Raw genomic sequence first — 19,133 nt, forward strand, 5'->3', positions numbered from 1 at the left:
GGTTCTGTTTTAATTTCCAGACAATTTTCACATTCCTGTTAATCTTTGAGAAGATTCCACACACCGTCTGCTGTCCTCCACCCTCATCCAAAGGTAAAATAAATAACAAATGTTCAGAAAGTTTTATTAGTAACTATAAAAATTATAGCCATATTGAGTATGATCTGAAATATGTATAACATCTTCATAACTCTTATAAACATATGATTTTGTGATCCGCTACTGACACTGAATTGAAGCTTACAAAATGCATTTGATAATAAAATTAAAAAAATATCTTTGATGTTGAAACTGATATGTGAAGCGAATTGAAAAGCACTGTTGATGGGAACATAGCATCATTATGACAACTGCCGACTGTTTGCTGCCCACTGTCACGAAAATGGTCGGACAGTCGATAATTTGCCGACAGCGTTGTTAACCGTTTCCGTACGATATTCCACAGTGCAACGTTAAGAAGAACAGTTAAAACAAACGTAGACGGACAATATTCTATGTCTTCCCAAAACTTTGATTCAGTCATTACACTTAATCATAATACCAGTATACAATATGAGTAGATGCCTACCATATGACTATCTCAAACTTACAGCAACCCAAGATATGAATTATTTTGTATCTTATGAACTTACAGCAACCCAAGATATGAATTATTTTGTATCTTATGAACTTACAGCAACCCAAGATATGAATTATTTTGTATCTTATGAACTTACAGCAACCCAAGATATGAATTATTTTGTATCTTATGAACTTACAGCAACCCAAGATATGAATTATTTAAGGACACAAGAATTTCATTAAAAGTAATTGTGGATGATTACCCAGAGGCTTGGTAATGCAGTGCTACACAACAAACACTTTAGAGTTGGACGATAAGGAAAAATCAAGGCACTAAATAATGGAAAATAGTTTAGTCTACAACTGTTTTCTTTCTCGGAAAATTTTCCTATACAGTACAGTAGTCTCTTGGTCTGAGAAAAATCCTGAACCATTTCTCTACTGCAAACTGAAATTGTGGTGTGAACACATAGTTGGGTGTACTATGTGTGGTGTTAACGCATTGTTGGGTGTGATATATGGCTGTGGTGTCAACACAGTGTTGGGTGTGACATGTGACTGTGGTGTTAACACATTTTTGGGTGTGGTATGTGTGATGTTAACACAAAGTTGGGTGTGTTCACTATTTACCAGTTTTGGTTGATGGCACAGAAGTAGTTTAAAGCCAATCTACACTAAAGAAATATATAAGTACAGTATTGTCCATGTACTGTATATGTGAGTGTAGAGGATGAAGAGAAATAAAAATACAAAAATGATGAGATGTGGAAAAAATGGAGTGCCAGGAAATAGTGACACACACACACACAGAGGAAAATGAATGACTGTTAAAGAAGTGAAAGGGGGTCCCCAAGAAGATGAAACAGAGAGGTGAAGGATGCATGGGAAGTATTTAAGTGTGAGAATAACAGAATATGACTTAAAAGCAGTTTTTGAGGTTGGATAGATGATGGTGGTTTGTGTGAAGGTGTTTGGGCTTTGGTGTAGAAGGAGAACACCATATTAGTACTTATCTGAAGGAAAAGATAGAGAATCGAAAAATAAATATAAAAGCACTGCAGAAGTCAACACATATGTTCACACACAACAAAAGATTGGGAGGCACACTGACCTACATAATGAGAACAAATTTTATTCTTAAATCCCTGATTATTTCAGTGATAATAATGACCAGTCAAGAGAGTAGCCTACTGAAATGTGACTATTAGCTTAGCCTATTCTAATAGATTTATGGCACTTATGGTTACATTAAGCTTGTAGCTGTGAATAATACATATATGAAATGAAAGACAAACAAACCTCTGTTTTGGGAACACAGTACACTGTATTAACACTGCTGTAATTAATAACACTTCCCACAATAAAGTAATCATGAAGCATATTACCACAGAGCTCCATGACACTTGTGGGACACAATGATAAGAGTTGGTTGCTGTATGTCCTTCTTCATTTGTATAACTGGTTACATAAATCACAAGGCATACTAAGTAGTTCTTTAGTTGCAAATTTCTACATAAGATATTCATTTCAGCTGCACTGAAAATATTTGTGATGTACAAGTGCGTCAAAGTGACACCTTCCAATTACTGTACACTTATCAACAAAAATATCTGAAATATTTGGTAAAAAAAGCATATTTTTATATAGGCTGTTCATACTGTCATAGGTCAGCATCATTACACTATATATACAAGTAAAACTCTGATGATTATGTACAAAGTTATACAGAGGGGGTATCAAAGTACTGTACATACATATAAAAGTCTTGCTCCTTCCCTGTTGCTGCAGATGAAGCCTTCAGTATTACTTAAAAGGCAAATCATTTATGGAAGTACGCACGAAACACTATAACCTACCACACAAGAAAATGGGATGCATTTTACCTGATGCAACAAGAGGCATTAAAGGTCAATATAAAAGAAGAGATTTATAGAGGATAAAAATACCATAAAGCAGTACTTAATACACAATACAATCTGAGAAAATTTGTACCACCCAAAAAAAAAATATTAGATTTAAAAATAATAATCAACCAATCAATCAATCAATTAAGCTCACAATACATTTATTATATATCTTGAGAGCCTGAGAACTTTACAATATAGGAAGGCAATAATAAACTCTCTCTCTCTCTCAATACATTATCTTGGTTGAGAACCTTGTTATAAAATAAGTTGACTCCAGATATATAAGATTAAATATTTTCAACATTTTAAAGGATTATCATTTTAGTAATTTATCACCCATATATTCCATATACTGTACTATACAGTAGTCATTTGTTCAATACTGCTACAACAAAGACTTCACTAGCACAGTCATAAATACTCATAAGTCTTTGAAACATCGCATTAACAACTTATTGTGAACATTATTGTCTCCGTAAGATGATTGAAATTTCAATGTATTTTGTCTAAGAATATAAGACTATCCTTTAACAATCAAGGTTTCTCACATCCTATAAAACATTTCAACTCCAAAGTGTCTGTTCATTTTTAACTATGGAAGCAGCACTATGAACAACAGTCGATACTGTCTTGTGGACACACTTTCCCCTACTGCTGTCAGCAATAAAATTTTTGGTGCACAAATAATCATAAACGATAATAAATTACGTAATGTTCATTTATATTATTCACATTATTATTAGAATTTGAGCTATGTTGTAGGCAGTCAAATATATCCATTAACTAGTAGAAAATTTTCAGTGATATTTTTTACATTTTCAGGCTTATAATTTGTTTTTTGGAGACAAAGGCAAGAAACTACATAAACCAACTCCAGCCTGACACAGTCGATGAACAATTATTATTATACTTTATAGCTGACCTCCCACACAGATAAAAGAATTTCTTCTTAACCATTAATTAGGGACTAAGGTTCCCCACCACCCCTTACCCTCGTACGTGCAAAAATATAACTCAAATGAATATAAAACTTCCACCAACTTCTTTCAGTACAGTAATAGAAACAAACAAGAAATTTAGTGAAATTATCACTGATCTTCGAGGGATTCCGATATACTGTGCAGCCTAAATATATAGGGAAGTCACGATAGCACTTTTGATTCTTAAACTCACGAGAGAAAATTTGCAGAGCATTACTTACTGAGATGTGCATCAAGTTAGCCACCCACTCCCCTTCCTTCGCTGGGGTTTACCAACTCACAAGGCATAGGGAAAAGCCATAAACAATGTTAACTTTACATAAACGTGTAAGGCTTTAAGTCAAGAACTGTTTCTTCACTACAGAAAACAGAAGGGTCAATACAACTTGAAATACAATACTGTTAGGGCCTTGGGAGTAAAATATAAAAATAGTATTGACACAGCCAGATAAACATAATCATCTGTATATACTGTACTGTGCATCCTTGTAAGTGATGAAGGGATAAAAAATGTTGCAGAGGACAAGTCACATCCTTTAAACTGTATGACAATGATAGATCTATAACTTGACAATGACAACAAGTCACTCCCTGAGGACAATGGTTTAAGCCACTGTTCTGAAAGGGTTAAATTGTCTGTACTTTATTCAAATTATCTGTAATTCATTCTAATTATCTATATTTCATTCTAATTATCTGTACAATATTTCATTCTATGTAAAAAATATATTAATCTCAATAATCTGGAGCCACGTTATCTTACAGGTGAGGCAGTAAATCTAATATCCTCTCTCATTAACACATCACAAAACCTACAAACAAGGGGTTTACCGCATCTGGTTGTAATTTCTGCAGAATTGTTTTGTATGTACAATAAATTCTGAAAATACCATAAAAAACCTAAGATATTGAAAAACTTAACATCTAAACATTCTATGTATGTATATACTGTATATAAAAAAAATATCTTCAATTACAAAAGTCGACATTATCAAATTCTCAACAGAAATATAAGAGCGTCAATTGCAAAATGCCAATTTCATCACAGACAAATAGTTTGGCAAATTAAAAGGCTTATGGCACACAAACACTAATAAACTCACTAACAATGAACAAACCTTCATGTGGTTGACTATAGGTGCCCCTCCCACCCCCCCACCCAAAGGCCACAAACATACCTCACGGAAATGTACCATACAACATGGTATAAGGTACACTAATATGACTGTATAGAGCATTGTGTATAGATGGAACCAAACAGGGTACAGTCAAGGGGTTAGTTAGGATTAGGGATAAAATAAATTATTTATTCATACAGTGTTACAGAAAAGAGTTGACTAGGGTTAGTGTTAAGATAATTTTCAAAACAATAAATTAATTCAGTTATTTCCTTACCTAACACTACCCTGTTTGGTTCCATCTACATGCAACACCCTGTAGTAGTATGAAGCAATGTTTAACTATGAAAGAAGATCACTGAATGATACCATTACCAAAAATCATTAACAGTGAGGAGCAAATGTCAAATTAAATGGTAAAAAATAGTAGAGCATCTGTTCAACACACTTCTATGAATGATGAGTATGACTATGATGATGAACATGATATGCTTCAGCATTACATTACTCTATTACTATAACTCTTTATTATCAACATATTTATACACTATGTATGTATGCTTGTATGTATGTATATAATGCTTGTATGTATAAAAGTAGGTAACTATAAAGCAAATGTATGCATGTGTGTATCTACACATGCACAAGTGTCTCACACAATTTACAATTATGCAAGTAAAAAATAAAAAAAATAATTGAGAACTCTGCCTTGCCTATTAGTGAAAAAAAATAATAAAAGACAATAAAAATCTATACAATTACTCTTTTAACAATTAAAACATTACCATTTTCTGTCTGCAAAATTTCACTTATTAATAAGCTAAAACTTATAAAGCTTTTACGTACAGGACAAAATTATATTTTAATAAACGTGGAACATAAGCTGTGGGGAAGTACCTACAGTATAATAATTACAGCTTGCGTTTTTTACATAACAAGCCTCAATTAAATAACACAGCATCTACTGCCAACTCAAATTTTTTTGAAATACTGTATTTTCAAAATCCAAGTAGGATGCCTTTGTAATAACCTTACTTTACTATACTATAATATACTCTTAAAGAATAATGGGGAAAGAAATTATTTGGCTGACAGAACAAGTGAGTGTACTAAGTATACAGAAGCTTAAATCATTTAAATTTTTAACAATGATCTCCTTAATCATTAAAAGCAACAGGAACAATTACAAAATTAGTGAACGTACTGCCAAAATAAACCATGTGCTCACTTAACAAGTAATTTGTGTGACTTAACATTCAAAAGGCACATCATCATTAGGAGCTTTACAGCATATCAGGCCTCCATCTCCTGTCCCCTGTAAGGCCTAATCTATGCTTCTCCTACTTACTGCCAATTATTCCATGGTATCCACGGGACAATATTGCTGTCACCCCACACTACTCGGGTAATCTGCAAAAATATGTTCTATACGACTGAGCCTGCTGCCTATAACCCATTGTGAACAAAGTGTACAGTAGTTATTTTCGTATTAATGGCGTATGTTTGTGCGAGATTTGTTAATATTTCCACCTGATTATTAACTCACCTAACATTCTGAAGTGAAGAACTGACACACCTCTTCTGAGCCCTGTGAGTGTGACCTACCACCTGAGGCTGTGTGTGTGTGTGTGTGTGTGTAGCCTACCACCCTAGACCACAAAACACCATTACATCCAGTATTCATCTATTAATATGAACAATTACCTGTATTATGGTACTATTATCAACACATTTCTTTAGTTCCGGATAATTTTTTTTAAATTTAATTACGTACTGTAGTTTGAACTTGGGAGTAAAACTCTTAAAGTACAGATTCTTCAACAAGAAGAATGTGAGGTCATAACTTATCTGGGGTAGTGTACAAGACCTTTGAAAGAGGACCATCCATGGTCAGTCTAACAAATTTAAAAAAAATTGCCCAATAGGTTCAGACACAAAGATGTTTAAAAGTTTTCAGTATCATTTCTTTAAGTTTCCAAAAAACTGAACCAGTAGTTTAAACAAAATATGTGGTGTTAAAAGGACTACTAATGGACATCAATATGACTATTACATATTCATGTCTAGACTGACTAGAAACTAAGCTTCAAGAGAAAATCTATTGAAAACTGCAGTTACACAATTAACCTACCTTGTGACAAAAGCTTAGAGGAGGTTACCACTCTTCCTCAATTCAAATATCTGTTGTTAGTGAGTGAGAGCTGTCACAGGTGTTAATATATACACACTGCCGTAACAGTTTTTGTGGAGATCACATGAAGGCTCATATTACGACAACAATATTGTCCTCACTTGTTGATGAGCGAGTTACCCCACAAGTGAGGACAGTGTTGCTGTTGTAATTACAATATTGACACAATCTCCACATTTTGTGTGACACCCTGTATACAGTAGCAGAGGAGCTGGTGGTAAAGCTCTTTTCAGTCACAGTGACGCTGTGTTGGTGGTGGTGGTAACAGCAATACCGTCTTGTGGATTTACACTATTAACCAGGAATAAGATCTTCACAGTGGATTTACACTATCACTCAAACAGGAAAACTTCCACAGCTTTTTTAGACAGTTAAAATTTCTATATTCTACGGATGTATTCTATTACACTTAGCTTTGTTAGGTTCACTCCAATGTAACACTCACACTTGGTTACTCCACGCGCACTACACACCAGGCACTTGTTATTTTCAATCCAGTTGTGGAGACACTAGAGGAAGTCTTGTACAGTATAATAATACAGTACCAGCAGTTAGTGTCTGCTGCCACACCACACACTTCACCTGCTTCCACTTTAAAAAGCTTAAAAATGACTATACAAGATTTTATGTAAACATTTACTCAATATAAAAAACTTTTTATTATAAAAGGCTTATAAATCTTCAGCTGGGTTTGAATAACAAACCCAATAACTCATAGATAATTTCTTATCATTTGCACTAAATAATCTTGGTGCCATCAGTAACTTGAAGTTTATAAAGTGTCTTTTTCACTCTTAACGCTGTTAGACGAGCAGCAGGATTGGCATGCCAGCATTCCTGAATCACTTTGCTCGCTGTTTTCAATACCTGCAAGAAAAACAAAAATATCACATACTGTACTGTACAAAAATAAATCAATAAATATAAGAATTGTGGAAACATCTGGAAACGATGTTCACTCAACAGCAGCTTTACACACTATAGGCTAATGATATCAAGATGAAATACAAGGCCTCCATACAGTATCTGGACTCACCTTAACACTTAATAACCTCAAAAATACTATAGACAACATGGTGCACACATGTAAGTCTAAGACAAGATAAAACTGAGGAGTTGTTTGTCCAGTACAGCCTCTATCTTACTAAACCACCATCCTCTATTTTAATGTTTAAAAGTTTTAAGTGGGTCAGCTAAATCATGGACACCCTGACAACATGTTTTGAGAGAGTCTGTTTCTTTATAATATACACAAGGTGCTAGGAGAGATGAGATAAGTATCACTGCCATGTATTATGATACTTCTAGAAGAACTGTTGGAACTACAAGGTTAAATGTTGCATGAAAAATTCAGTGGTGAAGAAATCCACATGGTGGTACTCAAGGTACAAATATGACATACAACCATAAGATGACCAATGTTTTGTCAGAAGGCTGGAGGGGGGGGGGGGGACAAAAATTTACACACTTGATTCTTGGGCAAATTGGAAAAATAACATATCAAATTTCCTGATCTGAGCATAAAAAACAACAAAAGACTGTTCACACACCTCATTACAATGCCATCGGAGATATATTTCTGGTCTGATACCCTTAACACACACTACATCATGCATGTCATCAAAGGATGGGTCTGGTGGCACACAGTTGAAGTAAGGCAGCTGGTAGCTATCAGCCACAAGATACCCATCCCCACTCTCACTTGCACATCTGAAAATATTTTGTATGGACTAAATAAACCAGAAAAATATTATACAGTTAAAACTGGGCAAATAAACCAGGAATTATTACAATAAAACACTCACAGGTGACATTATTAATAAGGTGTGAAGGTGTTTGCACATAAGATTACACACCCTTATAGTTATTTCTCAATAAACCAACTGATGACATCTGGTAAGCACCATTGAATTAACATACTTTATTACAAATAAGAATGCAAAATGAAATTTAGTAACATAACAGTCTGATATGTACGGTATTTACTGAAACTGTTTAACATGTCATAAGGCAGATGATATTGTACTACAGGTTGACAACCCTTTATCCGAAATTCCGAAAACCGATTTTTTTTTTGTGGAGCATATTTTTTTATGGGTATTAGCCCACCCGGGCACATGTCACTGACCCACATCGGGGCCTGGGGGGTGAAAATGTAATAGTAATAATAATTATAATAATACAGGTAATGATAATACAGTAATAATAATAATAATTATTCATAGTAAATAAAATTTTTAATAAAAAATACACAAAAATAAAATAAGAATGATAACAACAATAATAATAATAATAATACTGTAATAATGAAATAATAATAATAAAGAAATACAAGAATGAAAAAAAAGATCAAAAGTGAGAAACATGACCTAGACCTATGAATTATTATTATTATTATAATTATTATTACCCCGGTATTATTATATTTTAGCCCCCAGGCCCCAATGTGAGTCAGTGACCTGCTGTGCCCGGGTGGGCTGATCCCTGTTAAAAAAAAAAAAAAAAAACATTCTGAAATCAGAAAAATTTCAAAAACCGAAATGCATCTGGTCCCAAGGATTTCGGATAAGGGATCGTCAACCTGTACATGTTATATACCAGTAGTCTAATAACTTTCTTAAGATGAATATACAGTACAACATTCATCAGGTGTCACTAAAGTGTCCTGGCTCTCACTAGGCTCAGCCATGTCAATACAGTATTGTTGTTGCTGCTCACTTTGTATCTGCATTTTTCTGGCTAGATAAACTGTTTCAATTTAATATTTATATGATTACTGAAGTGCAATTGACAATGGTTTTACTGTGTGGAGTTCATATTAAAGTTTGTTAGATAAAAAATCCTGACATGAGCGCTGACACCTCTACCTGCCACCATGAACATTGTTAATTGCTCAATCATTAAACAGTATGGAGCCAAGACCTTTCTGGGTGCAAGAATTTTACTGTTTGCGTGTGTACACGCATACACATGCGAGTGTGTGAGTGTGTGTGTATGTGTGTGTAAATTCTAATGAAATGAGACAGGTAAATTAGCTACTACAGTATAATAAACTAGTATAAAAAGTCCAGATCTAAAAGACTATCAACAATTATACCACTACAACTGAAGAAGTGATTCTGGTTAAACACATCAGGAAGGTCAGGTGTTAAAATAAAATTACTGTATTCACTCTTTACAAAACAAATCCCCTTAAAACAAAAATTTTCATTTTTAGACAAAGCAGACACAATATTTACAATTTTCCCACAACTACAGTACTGTACAGTGTTGTATATATGACATCACTGTTTTACAGCCATTTTCCACACCAGTGTGGGTTAGCCGTGGCATGGTGTCACAGCTGTCATCAGGCAAGTTTGAACCAAGATTTGTGGCCAGATACCTTTCCTATTGCCAAATAATTTTAACTTTTTTAATATTCTTATAGCTAATACTGATCTTATATAAACCAGTTATTACAGAAAAGGCATAAGTAATTTTTTTTTACCTTCTAGCAATTTCCCAGAGGACTAGCCCAAAGGAGTACATGTCTGCCATTTTGAGAGACTCAAAGCAGCTCATGTTTATTGTTTCATTAAGCACCTCTGGAGCCATGTATCGTCGGGTTCCAACTTTGGGGTTTGTGCCAAAGTCCAGTTCATTGTTTTCACTGTGGAAAAAATCATAAAAAATTAATTCTAAACTAAAATTATTAAATCCCAAGAAAGCAGCCATGTTGGTTCAATAGATTTGTAAATTATAATAAAAAATACAACCAGAACTGGGTCATCATATTTGATCTTTCCACCATCATAAAGAACGCATCACTTTACAAGATCTAATTATTAGGTGATCATTATGACATGTCTAAACTTCATTAGTTCAATTATGTAGATTTGACATTAACTTTACTACTGACTCTCAGGCCTTTAACTGTGCTGACACAAATCTCTCCTGAGTTCCATAACCCCCACAAAATACTGCACTCAAGTATGAAATTTCACATTCAAAGAAAAGGCAGGAACAAGCACTCCTTCATACAAGTCTCCTTACCTACAGTACTCCTTATCTTAATTTTTCCTATGTATTAACATATGAGAAAGTCTGGTCAAGAAGTTGACAAACAACAAAAACGAAAAACACAAGAAAAAGTTGAAGTTGAGATATTTGAACTATAATGTTACAATAAACAAGCCACTTTGTCAGTAACCTTACTGTCAACTGCAGTGCCGCACATGGTTCAGTTTCAGTCTAATGTACATGTATATTAATCAACAAGTGAAATTTGTTTTAAGTTTCTTTAACTACCTCATACTTAATAAAATTTTCCCTAGAGGATGGCTAATGTTAACATACATATAACACATCACTTAGAATGTTTCCCAATTATAACTTACTTATGTAGTCTTGTGCATAACAACAGTATTTTAACAGCTTGGTAAATATTACATACTGTACTACTAACAAAAGGGGTGTGACTGTTTTAGCTCATCATTGTGTAATATGTAGACATCAACTTTATGCACAGGTTTAAAATTATCTGCAAAGACCCCAAACAGAGTTAACCCTTACATAGACAAGGGATATATCTGTTGCTTACCTGACATACTTGACTGCCAGGCCAAAGTCGGCAATACAACACTCGCCATTTCTCTTGACTAGAATATTTTTACTCTTTATGTCTCGGTGAGCTATGGCGGGCTTTCCTTTAGTTCCAAAAATTTCTGTGTGTAAGTGAGATATGCCACAAGACATGGACAAGGAGAGGCGGATCATGCTAAAATAGTTAAGGGTATTATTTTGGAGGTGATCGTGCAGAGAGCCATTATGGTGGTAGTCCGTAATGAGTAGCATCTGAGTTAAAGACCCCGTTCCCTTAATGTCAGCTGCAATGAAACCTGTGAGGAAGAGAATATTAATTTATATTAGGTATTATTACTCTACAAGAACAATAAATACTATATCTGTATAAAACACTAGATATCATTACTACTCTATATATAGATATTACTATAAGAACAAATAACACCCATCATATTTGAGAAAAAATTTCTTAACATATTCTTAATAATAACTGAGCAGGAAAAAAAATATAAAACCATTCAATTAAATCTATGACTGCTAGACCTATAATGAATAGCCACAGCTGAAACTTAAGATACACTACAGGGGAAAATATATTAATACATGGAGGTGCGTATAAGTAGAGCCAAACAAGGTAGGGTTAGTGGGGATATGAAATAAGAGAATATATTAATTTATTGCTTTGAAAATTCTTATTTACTAACCCTAACAGGCATGTACACACAAGAGTACTCTAAAGATTTCTTGGTGTCAGTGTATAAGTGTAAGAAGATAACAGTGAGTAAAAAATAAGAATAAATAGATTACATATGTAGTAGATAGGGAGATACAGTAGACAGTGTGTTCATAAATTACCTGAGTTATTTACAAGCTTAATAACTCCTAGAACCATAATGGTTATGTTAGGTTTTACTTTATCTGAGCTGAAGAAAAAACCTTATGAGTTTTCCATATACTGTTTCAAGAGCCAGCGTGTTCTATCTTTAATATTTTTGAGGTTATTAAAATGGGTCAGCTTATTTATGGAAGCCTTATGTGAGGAAGGCACATATAAACAATCTAATAAAAAAAATAAATACCCACAACATTGAGATAACACATAGATGATAAACCTCATGTCCTTACCTAAGATATTCTCATGTCTTAGTAAAACTGTTTGATAAATTTCAGTTTCTCTAAACCAAGAAGCTTCATCAGTTGTGAAGAAAACTTTAACAGCAACCTTCTCTCCTCTCCACCGCCCCAGCCACACTTCACCATAACGACCCTTCCCGACACTTCTCTCCAGCTGAATCTGCTTGGCTATGGTGCGTTGAACCTGCAATAATAATACTTCACTTACTAATATTCTACTAAATTTAAGTTATTAGTTAAATTAGTTGCCCCTCATATTTGGGGAGAGACAGCTTTAAACTCATTTGAACACAAATTTGCTTAAGTTATAGAAAGCTTCATTACTAACCCAACCATGCCCTTGGCTCAGTAAGCTATGTAATAACGTGTAAGTCGAAATCGGTTATACCAGACAGCTCACTAACCACAATGGCTAACCAGTACCCTAGAGAACAATCTGCTTATTAATTCATATAGCTGTAGGTTTTACCCATCATTATTGTCAAGGTACAAGGAGAACAATGCCCAGTTTCGCTCTGCCCAGGACCACATTACAGGTCACCAAGGCCAGAATGATATCTAATACACCAAATTTCAATACTGTATTAATAGAGGCATTACAGTGTGCTGTACTAATGTTTCATTCCTTTCCTGTATCTAACATTCTAAAAAAGGTCCCATTAAAACTAAAATGATTTAAAACCGAATTACAAACCAAAAACATTTATATAAACCTGAATCCAAGATACTCTTATCAATATAGAGCTACTGTGTATGGTGTCACAAGAACAGCCCCTTCCACACCATACCCCTGATCTGCCGATGTTGTTGAATATTTTATTTCCACACTGTTCTCTACTCTATTTTCCCCCTAGTTTATATTTTTACTAACTATACTGGAACAAATACTCTAACATATGAATTGTTTGCATTATTCTTCCAATGTGATTTACCTGAATTTTGTTCAATACATAAATAACACTTTATACATTCCACATAGCTACATTTGTTCTTTCATAAATCAACATTAAAAGTAAAGATAATAAAAAATTACATCTGATAACTTAGCACTCTATTGTTTACAGTGGTAATGACAAAAAATTTACATTAAAAAAGGTTTAGTTGTAAGTAAGGCAATAAAAACTAAAAGGTCAAATTATGGTAAATTCTTAAATTTGTTAAGTTTTGGTATTGTGTGTTGCACCTGAAACACTTACCAGAAGAGGAAGGCCAGACCCTGACCCAGATGACTGCTCAATAAGATCACTGAGAGTGTCATTGGCTCTTATGACAAGTCCTGAACACTTGTTATATACCAGTGTGTTGGCTTCCCGCTGTCGATATCTGCACAAAAATAAGAGGACAGTATCGTATATCAACAAACACGCAAGAGTACTAATGTAATAAATTAGCATACTTCAGGTGAAACCAAAATAAGAAAAAAATTCAAGAGAGCTAATTAACTCGATGTGTTTCATAGATCCAGCATTATGGAGCAATCCAACAGATGCACACTACTGCCTAGATTGTTCTAACACTCCAAAATAATGTTTGAATAACTTTACCATATCACTGTACTTGTACTGCACTCTTTTGCATCGTATTTCAAATGAACAAGTACAGTTTGAGAGAAGAAAAAAATGTCAAAAGGAGAGGTGTCTTCAAGATACGTACAGGTATGATGAATAAAAGATTGACGGAGAATTTATAGAGTATCTAATCCAATCTAAAACTTAATAACCTAAAAAATATTAAAGATAGAACATGCTGGTTTTATTATACTTAATGAACAGCTCATAAGCTGTTTTCTCATCTTGGTAAAATTCCACACGTAAACCATGCTCCATCTATAATACAATATTTTGAAGTTAACAATTTTTAAAATGTGTCAGATAATCTACGGACATCCTTTATTCAAAAACAACCATTTAGTTATTACCACTTAGCCCAATAATCAGTGTACGGTACTGTATTGCATTAAAAAGATCATGGAAGTTTAACATTGAGTGAATAGTAAAAACAACCCTTCCATTTAGTCCACAAGGCACAAATACAATGACTAAAGTTAGATGAGACTGGAAGGATATAAATTGTGCTGGAGATAAATGAGATGAAGACATTACAGTGGAAACTGATATTATCACTCAAAGACATGCAGGAAAATATAAATATTAGATCAAGAACAGCAGTGTTATGTCCTGTACAGGTATATGAAACACTATGATGAGAGGTAAGGCTGAAATGGTTTGGTCATGTGGTTCAAAAAGAAAAAGGGAGCATTCAAGTAGTCTGGAATATGTCAACCAAAGGGAGGAGATCACGAGGATGAAAGAAGTTATGGTGGAGGTAAGGGGTTGAAACAGACACTGTAGAACATTGGCCTAATAGTAGAGAAGGAAGAAGACAGAGGAACCTAACAGAGATGGACTTGAGTGATTAACCTCTAACCTTTGGAAGTGGTGAAACAATAAAGAAAAAAGAATATCACACTGATAAACAAAGGTTGTAAAATTAAAATGTATATATTTCCAAACAGATGGCAAAGGTGACAACTCAGTATAAAAAGGTGGCATCAACTCCACCGACCATACTTTATGTGCAAAAATGGAATGCAAGGAACATGACACTTTCACCAAGGATGGCTGCCATCCCTATACTGTAGTCAACTTCCACTGATGATAGCTGCCATCCTTACAGCTAACTTCCACTGATGATGGCTGCCATTTAAAGGTTAAGATTGACTCAAGGTCTTAACATTTGATAAAAACAATGATGCGTCTCACCTGAACCAAACAGTCATAATTGCTGCCAGCACAGCAACAAAAGCCAAAGGCAAAGTGACTAAAAGAAGGCTCTCTGGAAAATTTGTTGCTGGTGTAGGTGAAGGTGTAGGTGTTTGAGGATAGATGACTGGCAAGAGACCCTCGTTGCATCTGTCATACTCATTGCAGCATGAAATGTTCTTGGGACGATAGTGTTCCGTCAAGTAGGCCCGGCACTGATGGAGAAAAACCAATTAATATAAGGATGTACAAGTTGAAAGTAAATGAAGATGGTAAAGCAGATATCTAACCTAATCTAACATAACATATTTTGTACTTTAACCTTTTTTTTCCATGACTTTATTGACATATAAACAACATATCACTGGTTGAGTCCTGCAGCTAGGTACAGAATAGGGCAGCCACCCCCAGTTGACCCAACTGTTGAATGTACTGGACTGTCCCTACATCTACAGTTGGGAAACAAAAGGTTGCAGAGTGTCACACCAGCTAAATCTTAGGCTTCAGTGTTTTGTATCTACACTGAACAAATCAGGTCTATGGGACCCACTTTCACACATGATGTACTCACCTGCATAAGACCAAGTTCATCCTGGCCAAGACACCCAAAGGAGCGATGATTGTTCCACTTCTTCGTCTCCACATCATAGATGAGCTCTACAGCACTGAAGCAGAAAGAGTTGGGCTTGGCTTCACATGTGCCGTTGAAAGTATTATGGTCTGGACACAGATCTTCACAATAACACAACAGACCCCAAGCTGTAATATAAAAATGTTCTTTTGTAATACTTATTTTAAAGACATCATTAAAACAACATAATTTAAAGCCGTTTTTTAAAGGACACAAACAGCAATATAAAGTAACACGTCAAAGTGTTTTTTTTTTTTTTTTAAAGAAATGAGGTAGGGTGGTGGCGCACCACTGCTGAGGTAGATATAATACAAGGGGAAAAGCTCCCCACCCTCCTCGCCGAAGAATCTCCCCACTCCCTCAACTAATTTTGTATTTTTTCGCTAGAACGTGGTGCCATTTGGTGCATTTTGAGGTCAGGGTTAAGCTAGGACTGTATGTGGGTCACTTGGCCTAAGTACTAGAGTTTAACCCAACACCCACAACTTTTCAAGACTACCCTCGATCATACTTACGCATTATTAGTCATTATCTGCCGATATATTAGGTGCCCATTAAATTAGGAAATTAAAACTAAGGCATTTAAGGCGAGATGATTATATTATGTTGAACATTGAGATTTAATCGGTGGTGAAATATTATATTCATACTGTATATACTACTGCAGAAAGTCACTTCACACAATATGTACAGTATTTATAAATCAACTATGTTTTATCCTGCCATTTAAGGCATTTAATTGCATGAGCCAGTAACAACTGCGTATATACTATTACCAACGCTTGCGTGCGTACTGATACCAATATTAGAGTACATAAAGACACCAGAGTTCATTTTATCCGGCTCCCTACTCCTTCAGCCCTCAACATTAGCTTATTCTTCCAATCAGTAACATTCACATACTATATGTACGGTTAATTTTTGTGCGTATTTAAATAGACTGGCATATTTATAATACCCAGGGCAGTATGCTGAATTAGTGAGCACTGGCATCTTTCGGGCACTTGGGCGTCACACAGGCGCCCAGCTCACAATCATGCCGTTCACTACTTCACTGGCGACAGGTAAAGGCCTCACTACTGCTCCTAACAATCCATCATTATTTCTTACTACAACTTTTCTTGTGAAACTGGGTTACTTATTTTATGACAAACAATTATTAAAACGTACGACATGTCAATACAAGTATGAGGGTTATGAAGAAAAGTATTGTTCATGCGGCTGGCAGCGAGAATTGGGCACGCTTCAAATGACGACAGGTCGGCGCTGCCCACGTCCAGCAATGACTTCTTTAACTGACTTCGTCTCGATATATATAAAAACACTAAAGACATACAAAGAAAGCTCTTTTCTTTAATGTTACCAAGCTTAGTTCATAAATTTATAAGCCTTAAGGCAGAAACCAGAAATATGACACCGAAGGTTAAGAACGCAATAACATAAACAAGTTCGTAGTCCTGTAAACGAACATCGAAGATTCTGGCGCCAGTCTTGGCTCAGGGGAATTTGGCACAGAATGGCAAAGGTAATTACTGTATTATCGTCTGCATGGTTTCAACTCAGTACCCGTAACTCCACACGTATATATTAAAATTTATCGCGTCAAATTACGGTACCACCATTCATAGCTACCAAATATCTGAAATGCTCATCATTTAAAGCGTGCCCTATAAGCAGAGCACACAAATATAACCAAAGTCTTTCTGAGAATATTCAGACATACATGCACACTTGTCGTATGATACATTATGATGATCTGCTAACATTATTCATGTACGACTGTCACTACCACACCAAGGTTTTAGATACCTGAACGATCCTATTTCCCCTCATTTTTCCCTGCAAATCGTCTACTAATGGGAAAGTTTATTTAGCCCAGTGCCTGCCTTTCTTGACCTGAATAATAATGTTTGTTTGTTTTCTTTTTTTTCTCAAGAGCGCTTTCACTCAACCAATGAATACCCTAGTTAAACAGGTATTGCCCCCAATTGTAAGGAATTCAAGCTGAGCGGTCGACAATACTCGATAATAATTTTATTCTCAGATTTAAAAGTTTCGAAGAAAAAGCTTCACATCATTAAATAAGCGACCAACTCCTGAGTAGTATACCCACCCTAATGCCCACGTACTTAACGGAAAGAATATAACGAAAAAGGGTCTATACGCAATGCATAGTGCTATAAGCGGTTCGTTCTTGTTAAAATCATGCTCGTGATAATTAAGTGTGTGTGTGTTATAAAACGATATAAGAAACAAGAGTCTTGTATGACTAATTCCACAGGATTACATAATTTTCATGGACAATTTTAGTAAGTCACGACAAGGTGCTATCAACCCTCATGTAACCTAACAAAGTGTTAAATTTAAATATTTCGATAACCGTGGTTGAGGATGCATTCCCCCACTCCTCCAGAATCATTGTTACTAACTCACTACGCTGCTGGAACCTTACCGCTTACTGTGTATAACTGCACTGTCTATACTTACAATCTGCGTTGTCAATATGGATACTAAACTGTGTACCATAACTGTCTATATACACGCTGAACCAATTAAAAGCTTATATGACGATTTTAATAAATAGATCTAACCATGATTTCATTTGAGCATTTAAAAGACTAAGCCGGAGGTCACTGCATACCACGGAACACTAAACCAATGTTCGTCAAACATCTGCCCTCTTTAGTCCCAATATGCTTAAAGTTGTCAATAGTACATCAAAAGCTTGACCTCTGACACTAAGCTGCGACCTTGATCTCTGACACAGCGGAATGTGGTATTGTGTACTGCGTTCAGTAATGATGCATTATACGAATGTGGAGTATTATCAAAACATCTATCATTCAAGGCCAATGAATTAAAATGTGACGGAAGGTAGAGAAAAAAACAATAACAACAAAAGAATAAGCTCATTCGCCGTAACCATACATTTTCATCTGGCTTAACCAACTCGGCTGTCATCTTTGTTCATAAGATTTAAACAAACACGTGAGTTCCATGACACCAACAAAGTATCTTATGCCTATATCGATAATCCTAGAATAAGAGTGCAATTGCAGACGCTTAACATTACGCTGACATGTGAGCAACACAGTACAATTGTTGAAGTAAGGAAGGTACTGTACACTGCAGTACCTGGGGAATCACGAGGCTACCTAGGCTACTCTCACTAGCTTCCAGGTTATAATATTATATGCTGAGTTAGGGAGCTTGGCTTTATTACTTTCACCGATAATGATAACAACACAACTTTTCACTGATGGTTGTTTGATAGAGGGAAAAA

General features: G+C 35.1%; 1 protein-coding gene across 1 annotated transcript in view; it reads right to left on the reverse strand.

Annotated features, from left to right (window-relative positions):
* Positions 1-110: 110 nt before the first annotated feature.
* LOC121877380 (bone morphogenetic protein receptor type-1B-like) overlaps positions 111-19,133 on the reverse strand; it is a 29,057-nt gene continuing 10,034 nt past the window's right edge. The window contains exons 2-9 of the mRNA XM_042383120.1: positions 15,791-15,978; positions 15,220-15,434; positions 13,654-13,780; positions 12,449-12,641; positions 11,340-11,637; positions 10,248-10,409; positions 8,308-8,467; positions 111-7,624 (exon numbers count right to left, since the gene is read on the reverse strand). Of these exons, the coding sequence (XP_042239054.1) occupies positions 7,496-7,624; positions 8,308-8,467; positions 10,248-10,409; positions 11,340-11,637; positions 12,449-12,641; positions 13,654-13,780; positions 15,220-15,434; positions 15,791-15,978 (1,472 nt within the window). The 3' untranslated portion in view covers positions 111-7,495. The remainder of the gene's footprint in view (positions 7,625-8,307; positions 8,468-10,247; positions 10,410-11,339; positions 11,638-12,448; positions 12,642-13,653; positions 13,781-15,219; positions 15,435-15,790; positions 15,979-19,133) is intronic.

Source organism: Homarus americanus, unplaced genomic scaffold, assembly GCF_018991925.1.
Source record: "Homarus americanus isolate GMGI-L3 unplaced genomic scaffold, GMGI_Hamer_2.0 scaffold367, whole genome shotgun sequence".
NCBI lineage: Eukaryota > Metazoa > Arthropoda > Malacostraca > Decapoda > Nephropidae > Homarus > Homarus americanus.